Source organism: Seriola aureovittata, chromosome 21 (assembly GCF_021018895.1).
Source record: "Seriola aureovittata isolate HTS-2021-v1 ecotype China chromosome 21, ASM2101889v1, whole genome shotgun sequence".
NCBI classification, from domain to species: domain Eukaryota; kingdom Metazoa; phylum Chordata; class Actinopteri; order Carangiformes; family Carangidae; genus Seriola; species Seriola aureovittata.
In genome coordinates, this window is record NC_079384.1 from 11499630 (window position 1) to 11520227 (window position 20598).

At 41.7% G+C, this 20598-nt stretch overlaps 1 protein-coding gene across 2 annotated transcripts in view; it reads left to right on the forward strand.

Annotated features, from left to right (window-relative positions):
- Positions 1 to 20598, forward strand: part of adkb (adenosine kinase b) — a 102688-nt gene that overhangs the window by 61619 nt on the left and 20471 nt on the right. For both annotated transcript variants that reach the window (XM_056366396.1, XM_056366397.1), the window contains exon 7: positions 10881 to 11051. In XM_056366396.1, coding sequence (XP_056222371.1) covers positions 10881 to 11051 — 171 coding nt within the window. The remainder of the gene's footprint in view (positions 1 to 10880; positions 11052 to 20598) is intronic.

Here is a 20598-nt window from a genome sequence, read left to right on the forward strand (position 1 = left end):
TGCAAAAAATTATGTTCGACTTTGTAGCTTAGATCAAAAACTAATAGTCAGACTTATACAGTATGTCAAAGTTCATCAGTCGCTACAAGCTTTGTACTTGCTCATTATGGTAGGTGGAACTAATTTTCTATGAATTCTGGGTAAATTAACACATCTCAATTTTAATGAGGCAATGCATTCTGAAATTAAAGCAGAGAATAATTAAACAAGTAGAGATTTTTTTTTTTTTTTTGAAAGAAATCACTGAAAGTCGGCCCTAACAATGCTGCAGAGGTTCCTGCAGATGTGCTGCACTTGCAGGTTGTTTTGCTTTCACTTTCTGTCCAGTTCATCCCAGACCAATCCATGGGGTTTAAGTCTGGAGACTGTGCTGCTCTTCCGTGACGTGAAGCCACTGTCTCGTTCTTTTCTTCAAAGGTGGTTCTGACGTAACCTGGAGGTATGTTGTGGATCATTTTCTTGCTGTAGGATGAACTCCTGACCTACCAGCCTGCCTTTGTTACTCGCCATTCTGATAGCGATGTAGCTACTACTTCCTGCACTACAGTATTGTCCTGATAATGCATCAGAGGGTGTCGTAACAGTTTGTTCCAACACTGCCTTTGTATAGACATCAGCAAAAGTTGGGGCACCTGCAGGAATTGTTTGCATTAACATTTACTTCCATTGTTGAAGGAATCAATCAATTAATTTTATTTAAAGTGCAAACATGGTCCCAATACACTTTACAGTTAAAGAGAATACATGGTACAAAACAAACAGCAAGAAAAAAAAAAAAAAAAAAAAAAAAGAGTTCTCAGGCAGGTTATTGCTTACCTTTTTCCCATGTAATGTTATTCACTGGACTTCAACTGCTTTGATTTTGATTTTTTTGATTTTTTAAAGTTTCAATATGGGGATTTCTGGAATTTCTGTTTGTGATAAATTTGACTTAGCTTGGCTCAGCTCTTTTCATTCCAGCAGTAACCTAACAAAAAAAAACTTGCTAACAAGTGTAATACTACAAGGAAAAAAAACTGATTGGGAAAAGAAGAGTGACGGCAGTGAATAGCACAGGAGTGGCTGAGATTTTCAACAAAGGTCTGATGTAACGACATGATGCAAATCTTAAAACTTATCAGTAGCAAAACACAGATTGTTATCCTATCCTTCTTTTGGTCAACTTCAACTGTCAACAGGTGTTACTGATTATCACCATGGTAATGAATGATTTAATCAGTCTTCATTTTTGTTAAACTACCTTTGTGTTAGACATGTCCAAAAGTAAAGTGAGGCTGGTTTAGCCCTGTAGATATCTTTATGAAACAAGTCCCTGATGTGTATTAGTCATCTATCCTATAGAGAGTTAATATCAGCTAATAAGTCTTGTAGTCAGAGTTATCAAAGGCAAGCAGAATGCTAATGCCTCTGAACAATTTTAATTTAACATCTAACACATTTCTTCACCCTGTTACTTGTGCTTTTGGCAGACAACCCTGACGCCTACCATCAGCATCTGAATTTTTGTGATTTTTTTTTTTTTTTTTTTCCATTTTGTTTGAAGCTCGAGAAAGACTCATATTTCCTGGCTGTGATTATATCCATCTCAGCCCGAGATGCTACTCTCACGTGGGAGAAGCTCTTAGCACACTACGCTGCTAATATTTGAGTGCTTTGAGGGAGGGAACTGTCTGTTTAGCCCAACTTTCACAATAAGTCACAGACGGAATTTAAGTGCAGGAGTGGTGGCCAACTTTTAATGATATTATCATGCATTCACTTTAAAAACTTGAAAGCTCCTTCAGTGTCTTTCAGTCTGCCGTTTTCTTTTTCTTTTGATCACTAAGATATTGAAGTCCTGCCTGATTAGCTGTGCACAGGTAGGGAAGTGCCACTTTTCACTCGGCAGTGAATTGTAAAGGCAATTTCAAGTTTTTCAAAATACCACAGCAACAAAAGAGTCTTTATTGAACTTAATCTTGCATTGACAAGACTAGTAAACTTTTTGTTGAGCGTTTCTCCTCTTCCTCTTTGTATGTTTACATCACCTGTGTGCACTCAGTATTTCTCATCCTTGGCCCGACTATAAACAAAGACAAGCAGAGTTGATTCGTAGCATCATCACAGCACCAGGAAGATAAAAACATGGAGTAGATAAACAAGCTCTAAAGTTTCCTAGCCTCGACAGTATTTCTTACCACTTGTCATTTTATATAGCTGTGTCGTTTTTTGCATAATTCCACGGTACATTGGCTCGGCTTGACTTGATTTAGGACCTCCACTTTCAACACTTTCAAGGAAATTGGGCTTAGGGTATGAAAGTTCACACTTATTGCCTCCAGGCAATTGATTTTTTTTTTTTTACTTGATTTTTAGTGCTGTAGTAATACCAGTAGTGAGTGTTAGCACCATGTTGTGTCACTGAGGTCAAAAGACACTGAAACCTCAGTGTCAGCTCAGTGAGGTTTAGAGTTAGCAGGTACAGAGGTAGGGGGGAAGATGTGTTTGATTTAGCATAAGTAATCGATTGTAGTTGACAGAAAAATCTTCTGCTTTTATAGTGTGAATATCTTGGGGTTTTGGATTGGTGGTCAGGCAGTTGACTATTGGCTAATTAATTGGTCTTAAGAATCATTTTTTAATTGTTACTTTGATTGTTATTTATTTTTTATTCAACCCAGAAAGTCTTATTGAGACTATAAATCTCTTTTTCAAGAGTTTTCTGTCCAACATAAATCATTTAACACAAAATGTTTAACAATATTGGAGTTAGAGAGGCACTCTGCTGATGTTACTTATAAAGGTCAGTTTACTAGTAGTGAGGAGAGCTACTTAAGTCGGGAAAACAGTTGTATTATTTCTGTGGCTCAGGAAGAGCTTTTCAAAGGGGCTTGGCTTTGGTTATGATTACAAATCAACTAAGAGCCTATGTTACAAACTCAGGCCATGGAGTTTGAAAGTCATAGGTATTAACCAGGCAGGCAGGGTTCCATGACAATACATTGTCATGTTGCATTATGGGAAGTGTAGGATCCAGGATCTTGAACCTGGCAGCAAGGATATCAGCCTTTCCTGCTTCCTGCTTGGTTGTTATGGTTTCCCCAGCTTCACAGAAGTGCAACAAAAACTCGCTGAGAACCTCTTCTGAACATAAATTGTGAAATAATAAATGAAATACCTGAGAAAACAACCTACACCAGCACTTTAAAGACACAAACAAGTGTTCATGCATGTTTGGCCAAAAAAAAAATCACATTTTTGTTTGCACTCATATTTGAGTTGCACTTTGCAAATCTGCAGGAACTTTTTTCCTCTCTCTACTCATTTCATATTCTAATTTGGCGATTAGGCAAAAAGCTGTTGATAGCTGTTGGTGTTTTCATCCGGGGGCCATCATATTACAGTTTCAATTAGATGATTTTTTTTTTTAACAGGCATGAATAATTAAAAGTTCTTTCTTAGCCACGTGTTCTCCTATTTTGCTGGTGCTGAGCAAACACAGTCAGAAGTTATTATTAGACTGAATTTAAGCGGCGTCACGTCCTCAGCTCTGAGCAGTGGGCACCAAGCTCCTGCATTGAGTTTGACAGCCTTCACACAATATTGTGCAAGGGCGCTCCCTTAGCTTTTCATGCTGGTTAAATGTAATATGGCAGATGGATAGTATTTGCAGGCAGAGCGGGGGTCTCACCCTCCCTCTCACTCATTTTTTTTTTCACTGTCTCTTGCCAGTACCTCAGACATTTCAAGGGGGAGAAATATGTATCAAATTAACTCTTAGCAACAGGGCCTCCGAGCTCCCTGCCCTTGTCTTTTCAGCAATCAGAGCTTTGTTATTTTAGTCTTTCAACCAAAACCAAACTGGATTCAATGGCTTCAGCAATTACCTGTAATTTTCCAACCTAGTGCGCTAGCTTTCACCGGAGCGACTGCGAACAGTGAAAGATTGTCTCCTTGGTTCCTCATTCAGTGTTCAAGTTAAGTGCACTAATTCATTTACATCTACAGAGTGGCACATTTGGAAATGTTCACTTCCCAGCAGCAGGAATGTCCGCGGAGATTTTGTTTCTGTCTGTGCACAACTGAAACTGGAAACCCCTCTGCAGTGTCGACACTCCGACACTGAACCTCTGCTTTATACATCTGACCCATATATTAATACGTCCTTTCAAGCCAGTTGCGAAGAGACAACTCTGAGGCCCCGACATCTGTTTTCACATCGCAGACTTTTATCCCATTTTTCCATCGACCCCCACAAACTCCCCTTTTCCATTCCCCATCCTGCTCTCAAGTCGTGTAAGAAACTACAGGAGCTCAACTTGACTCCAAAAGTGTATATGTGTGTGAGTGTGTATTTTTTGTGTGAGTCGGGAGTGATGTTTCCCCTTCAGAGGTACTGAAGGAGAGAGAACTGCTCACACTAAAATGCTAATTAAGTGCAGTGTGGCAGACAAGGACACTTGAGAGTGTATGCATTAGCAAATTTTAACTCCCTGCAAACCAAACAGTTTGTTCTGGGCTAATCTCCCAATGATGGAGGCAAGAACAACATTGGAAACCGGAGAGAGTAGAAATATAGGTTTGCTTTTAGAACATGAAGAGAGTATGGTTTTCTTTTTCATTACCAAGATAACACAGTTTTAGGAGAAGAAAGCACCTCTTCTGGCATCGCTTTTGCGTTTCATCTCTTCACAGAGGTAACATATGGTATCTGTAAGGGAGAGCCAGTTTGTGCTCTGCGGTGAATTATTTTGTGGATTAGTATTGGCATTTAAATGCTCTTGGCTTTAAATCTTGTCTGTTTTAGATCTTAAGTACATTCCTTGGCATCCCGCTCTCCCGCTCAGGCTGGCCTCTTCCCCTGGCCAACACATTTTTGAAGCTGTAGAGCTTAACAGGAGAGCAAGAGGCAGCCATTTGAAAAGACCCTGAAGCTGGTCTCAAATTACTTTTAGTGAGATAACACTCAAATCAAACCAATTCTTCCAATGTTGTGATGCCAGCAAAACCTTAACCTCAAGTTGGAGTTAAAAAACCTTCTATTTTTTATTTTTTATTTTTTTTTAATTTTTTCCTGTGAAAGTAGTTTCCTGCATTACTTTACAGAGTGGAGGCGTCTGAGGTTAATGTAATTACAGTCTCTGATGGTTGTACAAATTGCAGGCTGGTAGTGTGACACACGTTCCCCTTAAGTGTTCTGTGGTTGGCTCTAATGTCTTGTTTTATCCATGCTCATTAAGACGACCTTGGCCAGGTATGTTTGGTTATCGCCACGACCTTCTAGCCGCATCTCTATATTTCACATACACCACAAGAGACCTTCCTGACTTCGGGGAGAAATATCCGCTAGCTTGAAAATGGGTAATATTTAAACCAGAGAAAATGTTTTAGAAATAAATACTGCAGCTGTTAGTAAGTGATGTCTCTGCCCAGTTGTTAAATCCAGCGTTTGTGGCACATTTATGTTGCCCTGGAGATCCCGGCTGACATGATAGCCCCTTTCCCTCATCTCCAAGCGGCCTTTAAAAGCGCGGCCCTCCCTTCTGTTTCCAGTACAGTTGGCCTCCCTCCAGCTCCCTCAGAAGAAGTGGATGAATTCCTAGATGTCTGATAAGCTTCAGCAGAACATCATTCTTAATGGAAGAGAGAAGAAGAGGAGGCAGATGCTATCAGCGCCGTTGAATCGCCTTGCAGTCAGATCAAACATCCTAAAAGTGCAGGGAATGCTCAGTCATGTCGCGAGGTTGTTGTGCATTTATCTTCTCTGTTGGTTTAATTGAACTTGTTTCTAAATGAAAACCAACTGGCCGTTTTGATGCAAACAAAACATCATTAGCATTGTGAAAATCCCAGATGCTTTGTAGCTTTCTCCCCCAACTCATTTTCATTTGAAATGAAAAGCCTTAAATGAGGTCTTTTCATCCTTGCAGTTTTTTTTTCCTCCACTCAAGGCACTTTGTGACACCATTAATCACTTACCTCTGTTTGTTTGTCCTCTTTCTTTCTGCTGTTTATCGAGCCAGAGACTGACACAGATTCCCCACAACCCCCGCCATGAGTGAAGGTCTTGTTTGTCCCTGTGTGTTTGGGTGTAAAACAGCAGGACCTTCAGGATCGGGGAGTAAAATATATCTCGCAACACTAGCGTAGCGTGCCAGAGGTGTCTTGATGGAGATGGAGTCATACTGAGCTAATGAAGCTCCAAACCTCAGCTATCGATCCACCTCGCAACGGTGCTTTACAGAGATAACTGAGGAGGAGAGCAGTGTGTGGCATCACGCGCGCTCTGATCTGTGTGACATCTAATTCTGTGTAATGAACCCTGTGCACCAGAGAGCATGATGGGGGGCTTTCTATGGTAATGACAGGGATAGCATGGCCGGGGCGGCTTTTGAAAAGCTTTGAAACACTGCTGGTTAGCTCACAGGGCTTTCCTGACAACCAGGAATTTATTACTAGAACAAACGCTGCTGTACTCTTTACCCCTTTGCAAAATTTTATGTCTATGCTACATTTTAGTACAATAAGTATTGTATTTCTGGGTCTCTGTATTGTAACTCTACCATTGCTACTTTTCTCCAAGTAGTAACTATTGCATGCTTGCCTCTACTCTGTTGCTCCTACTGAGGTGTCTCCTATTTTTTTTCCTGATGTTAGTTTTTCCTTATCTGAATAGGCTTCTTAAGGGTCTGAACATACAGTCACATTAACCCTCCGTCCAATTAAATCCCACCTTACTTAGACCCCAAAAAGGATGATGTCCTTTGTTGGGTAGGAAACAAATATTGAGCAGAACAATCACAAACTGTAAACAGTGTATCGGAGCAATAGTGTGGTTTGTTAGTCTTGTAGTGTGACATTGTACTAAACAGGGTGAAGGCACACAGCTCCAATAATGACTTTTATTGTCGAACGATGTGTATAAGTGTTTCCATTGGCCAACAGAGGCCAAGAGCTGAAGAAAGGTCAATTACAACCCATGAGCGAGCTCGTGCCGGCCGGAGCTCGCACCAAGTCCTGAATCCTTGAGTTCATCTGTTGCATTTGGCTTCGCTTGTATTCAGACCGATACAACACTTCATCAAAGCAACGCAAAGGGCTGCAAATGGTAAATGGGCTGCACTTATATAGCGCTTTATCAACCACTCAAAGGGGCTTCACACTATACGAGCCACGTTCACCCATTCATTCATAAAGCACTTTAACATACAGCGCTTTTTCTATCGCTCGCACACTCGCATACCGATGATAGATCGATCCTGAGCCGGGGTGTTACGACAGGTAGTCGGGGAGATGATGAAATACAATCCGGGAACAGTTGCGCCTCTGAAGGCCAAGCGGACACCAAAACAAGGATTGCACAACTGTAGAAAATGATCATGTTGACAATCAAGGTCTCTCTCTGGATAATCATGAAGTAAATATCCCCATCCAGCAGACACTGAGCAACATCAGCATTCATTTGGAGTCATATATCGGCCACCACCAATCTCGATCCAATGTTCCAATTTTCTCTTTTAGCTCTGTTTTTGGTCTCCAGCAGCTCCTTGGGGGAATTATGTAGCTCTTCAGCGGCCAAAAGCTCAACTATGTTTACCAGCTAGTTGCCTTTGTCTGTCTGATGTTTGGTGCTGTCCAGAAGTCAATTTATCAAAACAGCTGCCTGCTGCATCTGGAGACTTTTGACACTTTTCACTTAATCGAAACTGTAAAGTCGTGGGCCATAACAGCAGCACAATGAGATGAAAGACTGGAACTGTAAAGTTGATATATCTCTGTGGGTTTGTCACCACAAGCGAACCCTTTTACATTATACATGGTGATTTCATCTGTTGTTAATATAAAAGTATTGATAAGAGCAGCTTTAAGGATAGTTTTTATTTAGCTTGTGAAGCCCTAAACTTAACACTTGTAGTTGTACAAATAAACTTGACAAAGATCTGATGAAATTTAGTGTGATTGCAATGGCCATAATTACTCTTTTCACAGAGGCAGTGATGGTTTAAATTCCCTCTGTCGTTCCTGAGTAATAGGAAGTGTCAAACAAAACCTCCATGACACAGTACTTTGAACACTCCCCCCTTATCCCTGCAGAATTAAAATAGACCTGGGAAAAAAAAGCTTTTTCTTTTTCCATGACCACCTCTGCTGCTGGTGTAAATGAAAATGCCCTTCCCAAAATAGATCATTTTTACCCTTCAGATGTCCACTTTTATTTTAAGCCTGGTGACACCATGCCATCCATCACGCCCAGCCTTTCAGATGTGAGCAGCCCTGGGGAAAACACTGATACAATGCAGGGAAAAGTGTGATAGCGTGCTGCTGCTGTGTCGTTGGGACCTATGGTTAGATTACCACTAATTTCATCTCAGAGTAGCATTTAGACATTTTCTTTGTGTGACTAAGTGGAAGTCATTCCTCTTTTTAGGGTAAACATTGAAAATGGATGCCCTGCCTTTCCAACTCTTCCCTCAAATTACTACTTGACATGGCCAAACATCGCTCCGCATTATTGTCTGCCAGGAAAATGCATTTCTGAATGCTTTATTGGATGTTTTGGCTGGGTGGAAATTGTACGAAGTGTACCCATGGCTTTGATCATCTTGACCTGGAAATGTGATAGTCACCCCACTTCACAAGGCTCTCTGACACCTGGGAAACTGGATCTGGTATTCTTGATACATGATCTGCACCGCAGAACTAAAGACTTAACTTCTCCTGTTTCGTAGTCGGCACAGACTGCTGTTGGGAACTGGAATTTCACATGGCTCAGATTGTGGCTTTTTTTTTTTTTTTTTTCCCCACAAGCCACTGGAGTCACAACATTTGGATGGAAAAAATGGCCTGTATGATTTTTATGAACGAGATTCCTGCAGCATTACTTTGACTTGAAAAACAGAGACACGCAAAAAGGTTTTTAAAGTGGATTGATTTAAAAATAATGATAATTTCTGTGCTTCAAAGCTGATTATTTTTGACAGATGTTAATGAATGTGTACACTAGATGACAGATACAGACCTAAGATTCCATGATTCATCAGTAAGATGTTTGTTACTGTTGTATTTGATCATTTTGATTCATTTTCTGGGTTAGTTTACAGGGTTTCCTGCCTTTTTGTGTACAGCAAAACTGGGCCTTGACATTGTAAAGATTAATACACTTTTTGAAATGAAACATTAACCCTTTTGGGGAAAATGTATAGGCACTATTCCACACAGCAGATGCCATATGTCCAATGACCTGTTTAGGCCTACTAACTAAATTGATCACAGGACTAAATGTGGCTTTCCATCTCAACTTCCTGGGACAATCCCAGGTGTTAAAGATTGTGTAATTTTATGATGCATGTTTTTGTCCGTCTTGATACTGCAGTATTTTTTCTAGATTCGTAATTAATCGCAGCACCTTAAAGGGACTGGAGTGGTCAAATGGTGATTAAGTATAACGGTACTTTAGTAAGAGTATTTCAGTGTTGCATGGATATAATTCATTCAGAGATCAGTTAATGTATTTTCAGTATTGAGTTCTGGGCGATTTAATGTGATGACACTGGCAGTGGTACTGAGGTTAGAAGTGAATTACACAGAGCCAGTGTGTGATTAGAGAAGCTGTGGCATGGCTTTTAAAGTTCACCACCCCTCAGGATATTTGATCGAGCCGCCGGCCTTTGATCAGCGTTAACATTACGGTAACCATGACAGTTTATTTTCAACTACCAAAAAAAGACCATTTGTGTCAGAAAACAATCTCCCCTTCCTCTGACACGTTGGCACACCGCAAAAGAAAAATGTCAGGGTCACTGATGGGCCATTAGCCCAGAGTGAGTTCCTTCTTTGCTCCCGGACCCATTGAAAACACCTTTTTAGTTTTCGACAGATGGTACCGTGACACAGCAACCACAGGCACTGACCTGGGCCTTAACTGAAAGACATTTCCCAAAAAAAACCACAGGACATACAGTACCGCAGAAGAACGACAATGTCCACCCAGAGAGTGAATGACACCATGAATGTGTAATAAAGAATTCACCTGCTTAGCATGGCTGTATTGTAATGCCTTGTACATTTGACTGACTACATAGTCGCCCTCTATTCATCGGTATTATACCCTTTTCTTTTTCATGGAGGTCGCTCCTCCGTTGCTGCAAATGTCATAGCGCTTTAATGAGAACTGCACTGTAGCCCACAATGGAAGCTTTTCAGCTAGATTAAATGTATCACTGTGCTGAAACTTTCCTCCCCCCTGTGCCCCTATTGTGACACAGTGGTTTTACAGAGCAGCTTGTTGCTGAAAAACAAGGTTAAGAAGATCAGTATCAAAGGAGGAGTGTTTTTGTGTGGCTTGCAGGAGAGTCTCGCTTCAGGTTTCCACCTGAAACACAAAGGTGTTTTCTTACCTGATTTGTATTCATTCACACAATGAGTGGACCTGCCTCTCTTGTTTCCAAGTAAGGAGAGTCCAGACGAGACTTTTGTTCGCCCTATCATCGGATACGTACATGTTGCTTCCTCCAGTACGAGCCTTGGAGCCCAGCCACAGGCTTTGTCCTGGATGGATTTTTTCCTGCCTTTTTTCCTCTTCTTTGTTGCTCTGTGTATGTTCTAAGAAAACATTTCAGATAAATGTTTGCTGCTGCTTTTTTTTTTTTTTTGAACAGCTCCTCTATTATTCCAGTAATACCAAGCCTTGTCATCCTAAAATTGCCTTGTCAGAATCCAGAACCCACAAATTAGCAGTTTAAAGTGTTTCAGTCCATAAGGGCCTGTAGTTCAATCCATTCTGGCCCCTGTTGTGTTGTCAAAACACAGATAATGAAGCCTGTACAGCATTACTGTACAGATTAATTTGCTTGATTCAGCTGAAAACATCATGTAAGTAAATAATATTGTGTTGTTTTCAGGGTTTTTTCCTGACTGTGTCCCCGGAGTCAATCCTCAAGGTGGCGAAGCACGCTTCAGATAACAACAAAATCTTCTGCATGAACCTCTCAGCACCCTTCATCAGCCAGTTCTTTAAAGAGCCCTTGATGATGATCATGCCTTATGTTGACATCTTGTTTGGCAACGAGACGGTAAGTGAAACAAGACATTTGCTAACCCATTTATCTGATTAAGGTGAACAGTGCACGTGTTTTTGTGTTTATGCTTGTATTTATGTCAGTAAAAGAGGTTGTGTTTACAGTTTGCCTATTTGTTTTTTATGTTATTTAGTAGATAAACTCAAAATCTGAAGTGAAACATTACAAATTCAAACACAGTGGAGTTTTTAGCCATGATGCTGGGATAACTCCGGAGATGTCAGTGTCAGTCTGTCATACAGCCATTCCGTCACGCACCATCATCTGGTTCAGTTTGTCCAACAAACTGATTTATGATCGAATACCTCCAAAACTAATATCCCCATCAGCCTCAGCTGTACTAAGTATATAGGGCTATTTATCAAATGTTAGCATGCTGACAAGTTAAACTTAGATGGTGACCATGATAAACATTACACCTGCTAAGCATTAGTTTGATAGCGTTGTCATTGTGAACATGTTAGCATGCCGACATTGGCATCTAGCTGAAAGCACTGCTGAGCGTTCAAAGGTATTGCCTTTAAAAATTTGCCTTGACTTCTGTCCAAACTTGTGGTCTTTTTCTATCCCTCCACTTTCCCTCCTGTGTGTTTGTTTTAATTCCTTATGGTTTTCCTATAATTTTCCAAACTGTAGCTTATTTGATGTAAATGTGAAAGGCTGTATATATACTGAAACACGATTAATTTAATGGTCATGAGTTAGTTTGAACTTAAACACAGTTCATCCTCATCCAAGCCCCAGAACCCAGAACTAGATAAAGACTGAATATTTGTATGAAGATATCAAATTCAAAGTTGGTGAAGTATGTTCGATATAGTTTAACACTATTTCCTCTCACCTTGTTTAAATCAAAACTAAAACGCCACATCCACTGTTTCACTCCACTCATTGCTCTTGTTTCTCCTCAGTATCAATTTAACTTCTCACTTATCACTGCAACATAAAGAGATGAATAAGAATTAGCCCGGTAATCATTCATCTCAATCGCATCGCCATTTCATGCCGGTTAATCTATTGATTTCTCTCGGCTCTGTGGAAGTGAGTAGCTGGTTGGAGGTCAAGCCGTGGTCACAGACCGTGGTGCTGTTGGGAAGTATCCTCTAACAGGCCAGCTGAGCTTGAGTCGGAGGCACCGCCTGGACAAACTGCACCTTCGGAGGGGGGAGGGAGCGGCGGGAGGGGAGGGCTGGGGGGGCTGGGAGGGGTGTGCGATCATTGGACTGAACTCGCCTCCCCACTGCTAAAGCTACTAAACAGAGCCCTGTCTTTGGGTAGAGATGGGGTCCACAGACCAGGACAGATCTGGAAGAAACTGCTCAGCATTTGAGGATTTATTGCTGTTGCTGACTTCAGCTTTTTCCCTCTTTTCTTTCCTCTCCCAATATAAAACCTCCCTTTTACATATGCACCTCTCTCTCACTCCCTAATTGCTGTGAGGAACGATTCTGTCTCCTAAACCACGGTGTACATTTTGCAAGCGTTATGTATTTTCGGGTGGGTGGTACTGTAACTGTTTGTGTAAGAAGTTTGCTCACACCTCCAGTCATTACAGTTTAATGACTCTGGATAATTGCAATGTATGTTTGTTGAAGGAGATTATCTTTTGGAGACTCTGTCAGGGCTTGCTCTCCGGAACTGAACCCGGCTAAATCCGCCAAAATAAGAGATTCACTGGGAAACAGAGCAGATATTCACCACTCAGCCGCCTCAAGCAGTGAGGTCGTCCAGGGTCTGTATAGGACTAATGCCTGTCCAGAGTGTTTTGACTCCTTTTGGCCTTCCTCTGTGTTGGCTGCTGGGAAGAGGGAGTGGGGAATGACTGCTCATACAGTCAAGCCCCAGACCTCCCATTGTGCACAAGCCAGACAAGGTTGGCGGTCATGCAGTGGTGCATGGTGAGTGACAGGCAACAGGGCTGCCTCGCCCACGCTCGCCCCCTCCAGCCCCCCTGGCCTTCTTCTCGCCCCCCAACTTCCACCCCCCAAAGTGATGGATCAGCCTCAGCCCGTGATGCTTTCATAACAAGTCAGTGACAGTCAGGATCATGCAGACTGACTCCAATAGCCTTGCAGTATGTGCTATAAGGGAAGGCTAATGTGTCTGCCTGTCTCTTCCTTCCTCTCCCACACTCACTGAGTCACGATACAGAGCTTCGCACACTTGGGGGAAATATGTTTAAAGCAGCTGTAAGATCTGATGTTTTGAAAGCGACCGATAATAATTTTAGGCAAGATTGAAGTTTTTGAGAAACGAGTGCTGGATTATTTGTCATGACTGGGATCTTATTTCAGTCAGATCACAATTCACTTTTGATCATTTTGAAATTCCATAACAGCAACACCACAGACTCCAAAAAATGTCAATAGCCTGTGTTTCTTCTCTTGTTTTTGCCTGCTTCTGATGTTGAAATGTGTCTGTGTTTGTCACTGAGTCTACCCTGGGTAATTCTGCTGTAACTCGATCCTGCTGGTACTTGTTTGAAACCTGGCATCAGCAGGCCCTGCCTGGCCTATCAGCAGCTCTGCACTTATATAACAGTCTCCCATCCATCCTGTAATTACTGCCTTTTTGGGGCATAGTGTAGTGTCTGTCCGGGGGTGGAGAGGGGGGTGTGTGGAGAGGCTAGCGACGTCGTTTCTGCGTTGCCAGGGCCTCCGAGATGGTGCCGGCGGAGGCACATAGACATCAGACGCTACTTCACTTAATTGGCAAACATGTCGTGTGATAACCTGGGAACAGCACAGGCCTAATTGAGTCCTCCTGTGCTGTCCTCCTCTGACTACCTGACATGGAACCCTGGGCATTACATTTCTCTCCATTTAATGGCTGCAGTTAATTAGGCCCGAATGAGGGAATCATTACTGCTGGAAAAACCACATGCCAGTGGATTCGCCGATAAAATTAGCCACAATTTGCTTTTGCTATTTGAGCATAAGAGATAAACCACACAATGGGGGGGGAGGATTGGACCATTACTGGCGGATTTGTATTGTGGAATTTTAGACATATCATAGACAAATGGAACAATTAATCAAGACTGAATTAATCACCCTGACTGATGTTTTTCTAAGCCAGGATTCATGGCTTTCTCAATTTAGATCATTTCATGTGCTTGGGCTCTTTTTTTTTTTTTTTTTTTTATCTGTGCAAATGGTTTAAAAATGTGCTTCCTTAATAAAACGGTACCGCAGATGAGGAGCTTAGTTTTTTTTGCCCCACAGCCAATACCCAACAACCTCCTCGCTCCTCTGCCATTAACATTATATACCACCCCCATACAGGAGCTCCACATGTCTTCCATTGCTGTCCAATGCGTTCTGCAGCTCCACACTCAGAGGGAGCTTATTTATATGGGTCCCAGCCCCGTCTTCCAAACGAGAGACAGCCATTGTAATTGAATACTCAATAGGTGAGCCATTTAACAAAAGTGGAAATGGCATTCGGCTATGTATTAATGTGCTTTGCTGAGGCAAAAGGAGCCATCATCATTTCAATGTTCAAGCTGTTTTAAAAGAGCATTTAGCCTGCCATCTCTCCAGGCCATGAGAGCAAAATGACACGGATTTCTTCCTCCTCTGTACTTTGTGTGAATGTTCCTCGGCTAATATTTTGTATGGTTATCTCACTTATTTTCCCATCCATCCCTCAGCACCTCTCCGTGATCTAGGTGGAGGGATACAAGCAGCTCTACAGAAGGTTATTGTCATGAAAAGCCCCTCAGGCGTTTTGGCTCTCAGCCCTGTTTTTCTACATCTGCATGCAGTGTGTGTGTGTGTGTCTTTGTGTGTGTGTGTGTGTGTGTGTGTGTGTGTGTGTGTGTGTGTGTGTGTGTGTGTGTGTGTGTGTGGGGTGGCGGGGGCTCTAATGATTTTTCCAGGACAGGCTGTACAAGTATATATATATATATGTGTGTGTCTGTGTGTTTGTGTGGATGGAAAAACAGGCAGGCGGAGGAGATACATGGGCAATATGGCGTCATTTCTTAACATCTCTCCAGATTCGTCATTTGGCTTTGTTTGTTTGATAGACTGCTTGGAAGCCTTATCTCTGTGGTGAGGCCCCTGGCTGTTTATCGCCTCGGTGACGTGTGCGGGACCGTGGAAGTGCGTGCTCTCTGCTGCCAGTATGTGTGGGTGATGGCAAGTTCACTAAAGACCCCTTAGGGTATGAGGGGTGTTCTCACAAAAAAAAAAAAAAAAAAAGAAAAGAAAAGAATAGGAGATAGAATTTCCCCTTGACAGCTCACCCACAGCGGACTCGAGATGTGCTTCTCAACTGTAGCTTGGGGAAAATATCCCGTCTCACTGCCTAAAACAAAGAGATGTGAGAGCTAGATTAGCGTATTACTGAAACAGCTTTCCTTTTAGGCTCTTCTCTCTCTCCTCCTGTCAGAGCTGTCTGCAGAGAACTGGGAAGAACATGAGACATTAACCTCCATGTGTTTATTCACAAGGCCCCACAGGCCAACTGGGAGGATGAACACAGAACCATCTCTAAAGCCGGCGAAGCGGAACAATCACAATGTGTCATTGGAGGAAAAGACATGAAGTATTAGCTGCTGCTCTCCTTTGTGTCTTTCACAACTGAATTTTAATTGAATGTGCTATTTCTGTGATGAGTCACATGCCTTCCGTTCAGCGCCAGAGTACTTTGACCTTCAGTGTGGTGTACAGTCAGTGATTTGTATGATGAGTCATAGCGCACATTAGCTGTGATGATTTGCTAAATGCACAAACTGCCTTGTTTTGTTATTGTTTCATTTTTAAAATTTGTATTCTTTGTTTGATACAAGATCAGCGGTTCCCAACCCAGGGATCAGGCAATATGATTAAAACGACTGGGAAAAAAAATTATATTATAATATTATAATATATATATTTTTTTTTTTCTCTAATCACTCATGAGTTGAGCTGCTTGCAACTCATGGACATATGCAGCCAGTGACAAGGGGTCACAAATAACGGGGCCGCAACGTTGAACTGAGTGAAATGGGTTGTGTCCGACCATTTCTGTACCTTTTCAAAACTGACGATCCGACACGGACACCCACTTCACACCATGATAGGCCAGCTGTGTGCAGATGTGAAATGAACCAGGGATTGAACTTCACTCTCTAGCTCTCTCTTTTTATTTATTCAATTTTTTTTGCAATTGTTACACAACTATTTATGGCACTTTTCATGTGAACAACCAAGTGCAACACAATGAATGTCTTTTCTGGAGAGACTGTCTGAAAATGGTCGCTATTATCCTCATATACAGACAATATCGCATCATCCCCACTCTCTATGATGACCGGCTTTTCATACCACATCGGAGTGTGGCCATTCAGATCGGGTACAGACACTTTTGATGAATGCGGCCGTCTTAGAAACTAGCTCTGACAGACCATAAACTGGCACTCAAAATTCAGGACCTCCTTGCAGTGAAGAGATAGTTCTGACTGCTATGTTGCCCTTCAGTTATAATTCACAAAATATAGACAAAACTGCTACTACAACTAAAATAACAAAAATACAACTGGGTCTTTGAGCTTAATGAAATAAGAAGCACTGCAGCAAGAGATAGCGAGTAGGGCTTAAAACAAAGTTTTAAAATATACGAAAAGCAATGCATTAGCTGTTATAACTTATTCAGCTTAGGTAACCAAATATTTTTACAGCATAACATGTAAACGGGCCTGATGAAAAGGACAGGAAAGTACAACAGCTCCTTTGCTGAAAATCCATTACCTTTGAAAGTTTTCCTTTTATTATTTTTTTTCCCCCACATTCTTGCGACCTACTTAGAAATGACCCATGGTCCACTTTTTGGGCCACAACCCACCAGTTGGGAAACACTGAATTACATCATCATCATGCAATCTGATGTGAGTGAGTGAAACGAAGAAGCCTCCAAGAAGAGCTCTTGGCCTGGGCAGCAATTTTGGCATAGTGGTGACAATCAGACGTGCAAGTCACACAACATCCGCTAGAACCAAAAATGTTTCCCCGTACAAAATCACTACAAGAGACCGTAAAAATGATTAGTGCATTTTTCTGAGCATCAGAAACACTCCAGAATTACAATTTGCATTCAAAATTACAGTTTTAGCCAGAAGAAGAGTCGTATCATTTAATTATTTTCGTGCAGTTCATTTGTGCCGGAGTCACCAGGAAGTCTGTCGGCCCAGCCTAACAACAATTCTAATGCTCATGCATCAGAAAAACTTTTTTTTTTTTTGAGAATATTTACCTCCTGTTTTATGTCTGGGCTAAAACAGTTGAAATGTTTGACATGCTAAAATGTAGTTGAACACTACCTTAGGTTTCCTGTAACATTAGCTAACATTAGGGGTCTATTGCTTATAAATTAAAAATGCCGTTTGTAAGTGTTATTTCTTCAATGAAGATTTACACTGTCTCACTTTAAAGGGCTCCAAGCAAAAAGGTTGGTAACCACTACTCAATCACATTAAGTGTCGCTAGCAGATATTGCAACTGCTACAATTAAACCATTAGCCTTTTCCTGTCTGTATACAGGCAGAGAGAGGATTCAGTACAGAAGAGGAATGATCTCTCCAACATTCCTCTGTTTTTCCTGGCCTGTCTGTTCGCGAGTCATGGTACTTTGGGAGCCAGCATGGCTCCACCAGAGGAGTCCGACTAACCACTGTAATTGTGCTGTGCCGAAGCCGCCTTCCCCAACCCTGGGACTGAACCATGAAATATTTGAAAATGCCGGGGTTAAGAGAGGGGGGTCTTTGGCAGTGCAACGTGAAATGTGAGACCATAGAGCATCTTTAACAAGGAGGTGGATAGAAAGCCAGCCAGCCAGTCGGGCAGCCAGGGCACACGGTGGAGTCCTCTGAAGGAGAATAATTATGGATGTAAGAGGAGATATTGCGCTGGGAGCAGATCAATAGTGCCCACGTTCTGCTGGCGCTGAGGCCAGTGTATTTCTGTCACAGCAGGAGAGAGCGCAGGATATCAGCTTGTTGCTGGAGGGACTTACTTAAGTTTGAACCGGCGGGCTTCCCAGATACCCTTACAACCCTCATGCCTGTCCTCCCCACAAATCACTGCTGCTTGGAGTTTGGCCGGTTGTCGTCCCCCCCCACCCCCCACCCCAAATCTCAAATCCTCTTATCCACACAGAGTTGGCGGGAAGACTGAGCTTTGTCTACTCATGATTGTATTCCCACAGTCCAGGCTATACAGTCATGTTTTCCAGTATCATTTGGAGAACTCCCCTATTCTCCTCATGGTTAGAAAATTCTGGAGAAGAAAGAGACAAAGACACAATCAGCAAGCATAATCTACCCACCCGTAATACCAAATCAATTTGCCTCATGCCTTGGATAATGGAACCTATGGGCTTATTTTAGAAATGTTGGTTTGCTCAATCTGCCCATTGGTCCCACTTTAACTGAATGAAATATTTGTTTTTCTAATTTGCTGTGGGTTTTATTTTAATTGCACCATGCCAGGCATTTCCTTCTAGAGGAGCCATGTGGTTATTTTTCTCTCCCTGCAAACTCTATCACATGATAGTTGTGTGCATACATGTGAGATGATTTAGCCTCCTGCCCTCCATCCTGATTTTCATCTGGCAAATGGTCATCTTATGCCACATCAACAGATAACGTGTTGGACATCATCACAATTTTTGTATGGCCAATTTATTCAGACAAAGTTCTCATGTCCCCTGTGCACACAAATGGTTTGAATTATTCTGAGAGCTTTTTTTTTTTTTTTTTTTTCTTCCCTGGCTTATTCATTTTCTGAAGCATGCGAGTCCCTCCAGAGCAGATCTTTGTTTCTCATTAGGAGGTAAATAGAGCAGGCCAAATGCTCATATGTTTATTATACACAGGAGGGCATGGTCACTGTTCTCAGCAGTTCAGAGCAGAAAAAAAGCTGGTTGCTTTCTTGACCTTTGTTTGCAGTGCCTGCAACCAAATGTCTGTTGAATCTACTGGGTAATAAGCTGCAAGGAACTGATGGACTGCAAGGAAGTTGGGTTCAACCTCATCAAAAGTTTTTATTGCACGCTTTTCCACAAAGGCTGTTTTTATCCAGAGTGAAAAAAATAAATGTAGAATCATAATCGTGGTCACCACACACAGGTCATTCTTTGAAGCAAAGTTTACACAGAATAAAACAGCTCCAAGAAATATCAAATATGCTGAATAGGAAGAAAACAAGAGAATACCCATATTGGATTACACAAACATGACAGTCAAACTGCCAAATGACAGCAACCAACAACTAAATCTTCTATATCTTTACAATGTTTAATGATAGGGATTGAATAAACATCAATCGAAATGAAAGTTAGAAAGATCATATTTAGCTACAGATCAAAAACTCTAAGTTAACTCAATCTGGTTCATCAGGACTGTGTGGGTGTGTTTTGATCAAATTTGATTCGTTTGTGGCAAAAGAAAGCAGCAGTGTTGTTGGATTCTTACATTCTGATTGATGTGTGGAAATAACCCGACATCACCTTTTTCTTCCCACTTAAAACCCAGAGAGAAGAGCACAGGCATAAACACAAACACACAGGTCTCTCATGTGAAATAACAGTGTTGTTATTATTAATTTGGCAGAAAATAACGTGCTTATGTAGGATCTCATCAGTGATTAAGAAAATACATTTTCAAGGCCGTCAGCAGCAGGTTTATGACTGGAGGGCATTCAGAGAACTGAAACGCTGTGATTGCCAAACAACTGCCTAATTTACTGTTTCACCCAAACACATTATTTCTATCACTTAAATTTTAAGATAATTTGATATATTGACCCTGAAAATGTGCCCCAAAGAGCTGGAATCAAAATTGCGATTCAGTTGCTTTCATGTGCTTGACTAAGAAACAATAATCTTCTAACTGTTGAAGTCCCTGATCCTGAAAAATTCAATTAGGTGGACCTTGACTAAACAAGCTTCCAGACAATCAATAAAAACTTACTGGAGCAAAAATAAAACTTGAGAACAAAATTAGTTCTCAGACGTGTCAGAAGCTCATATTTCCGCAGTTAAATTATTCAGGGAAGTCTCGCCTAATTGCAATTTCCTTGATCACTTTTTGACTCCAAACTAGCAAGAGAGGTTTAGTCAAGTTGAGTCAAGATTATTGTATCCATGCTATAAGCTGGGCATAACCGTTTTATGATAGAAAATTCATCGAAAATCTTGAAACTTTTAAATCTGGAAGTCTGAGTGAGAGTTATGAGAACTGGTTAAAAGCTGCAGCATGAGCTCTGCTTGTTGAGCAAACCCGTTCATCCACCACTTTTCCTTCATCCAGTGTTGTTCCTTGAGAGATAGCCGGTCTCTGGTAGTCTGACGTCTCTCACTGACCCCTTGTTAGAGCCCAGAGGTGAGATGTGTGATAGAGGCCCTTAGTGCTGATAAGGCCATCAGTCTGATAACTAACTCCCCCCAGCACAAAGCTGCTACTGCTGCTGCCACGGCTTCCATTAGCCCCACCAGACCGGCTGAATGCCTGCCCGCTCCCTCCTGCTCTATCTGAGGTTACATCCTCTGTTCTAAGCCC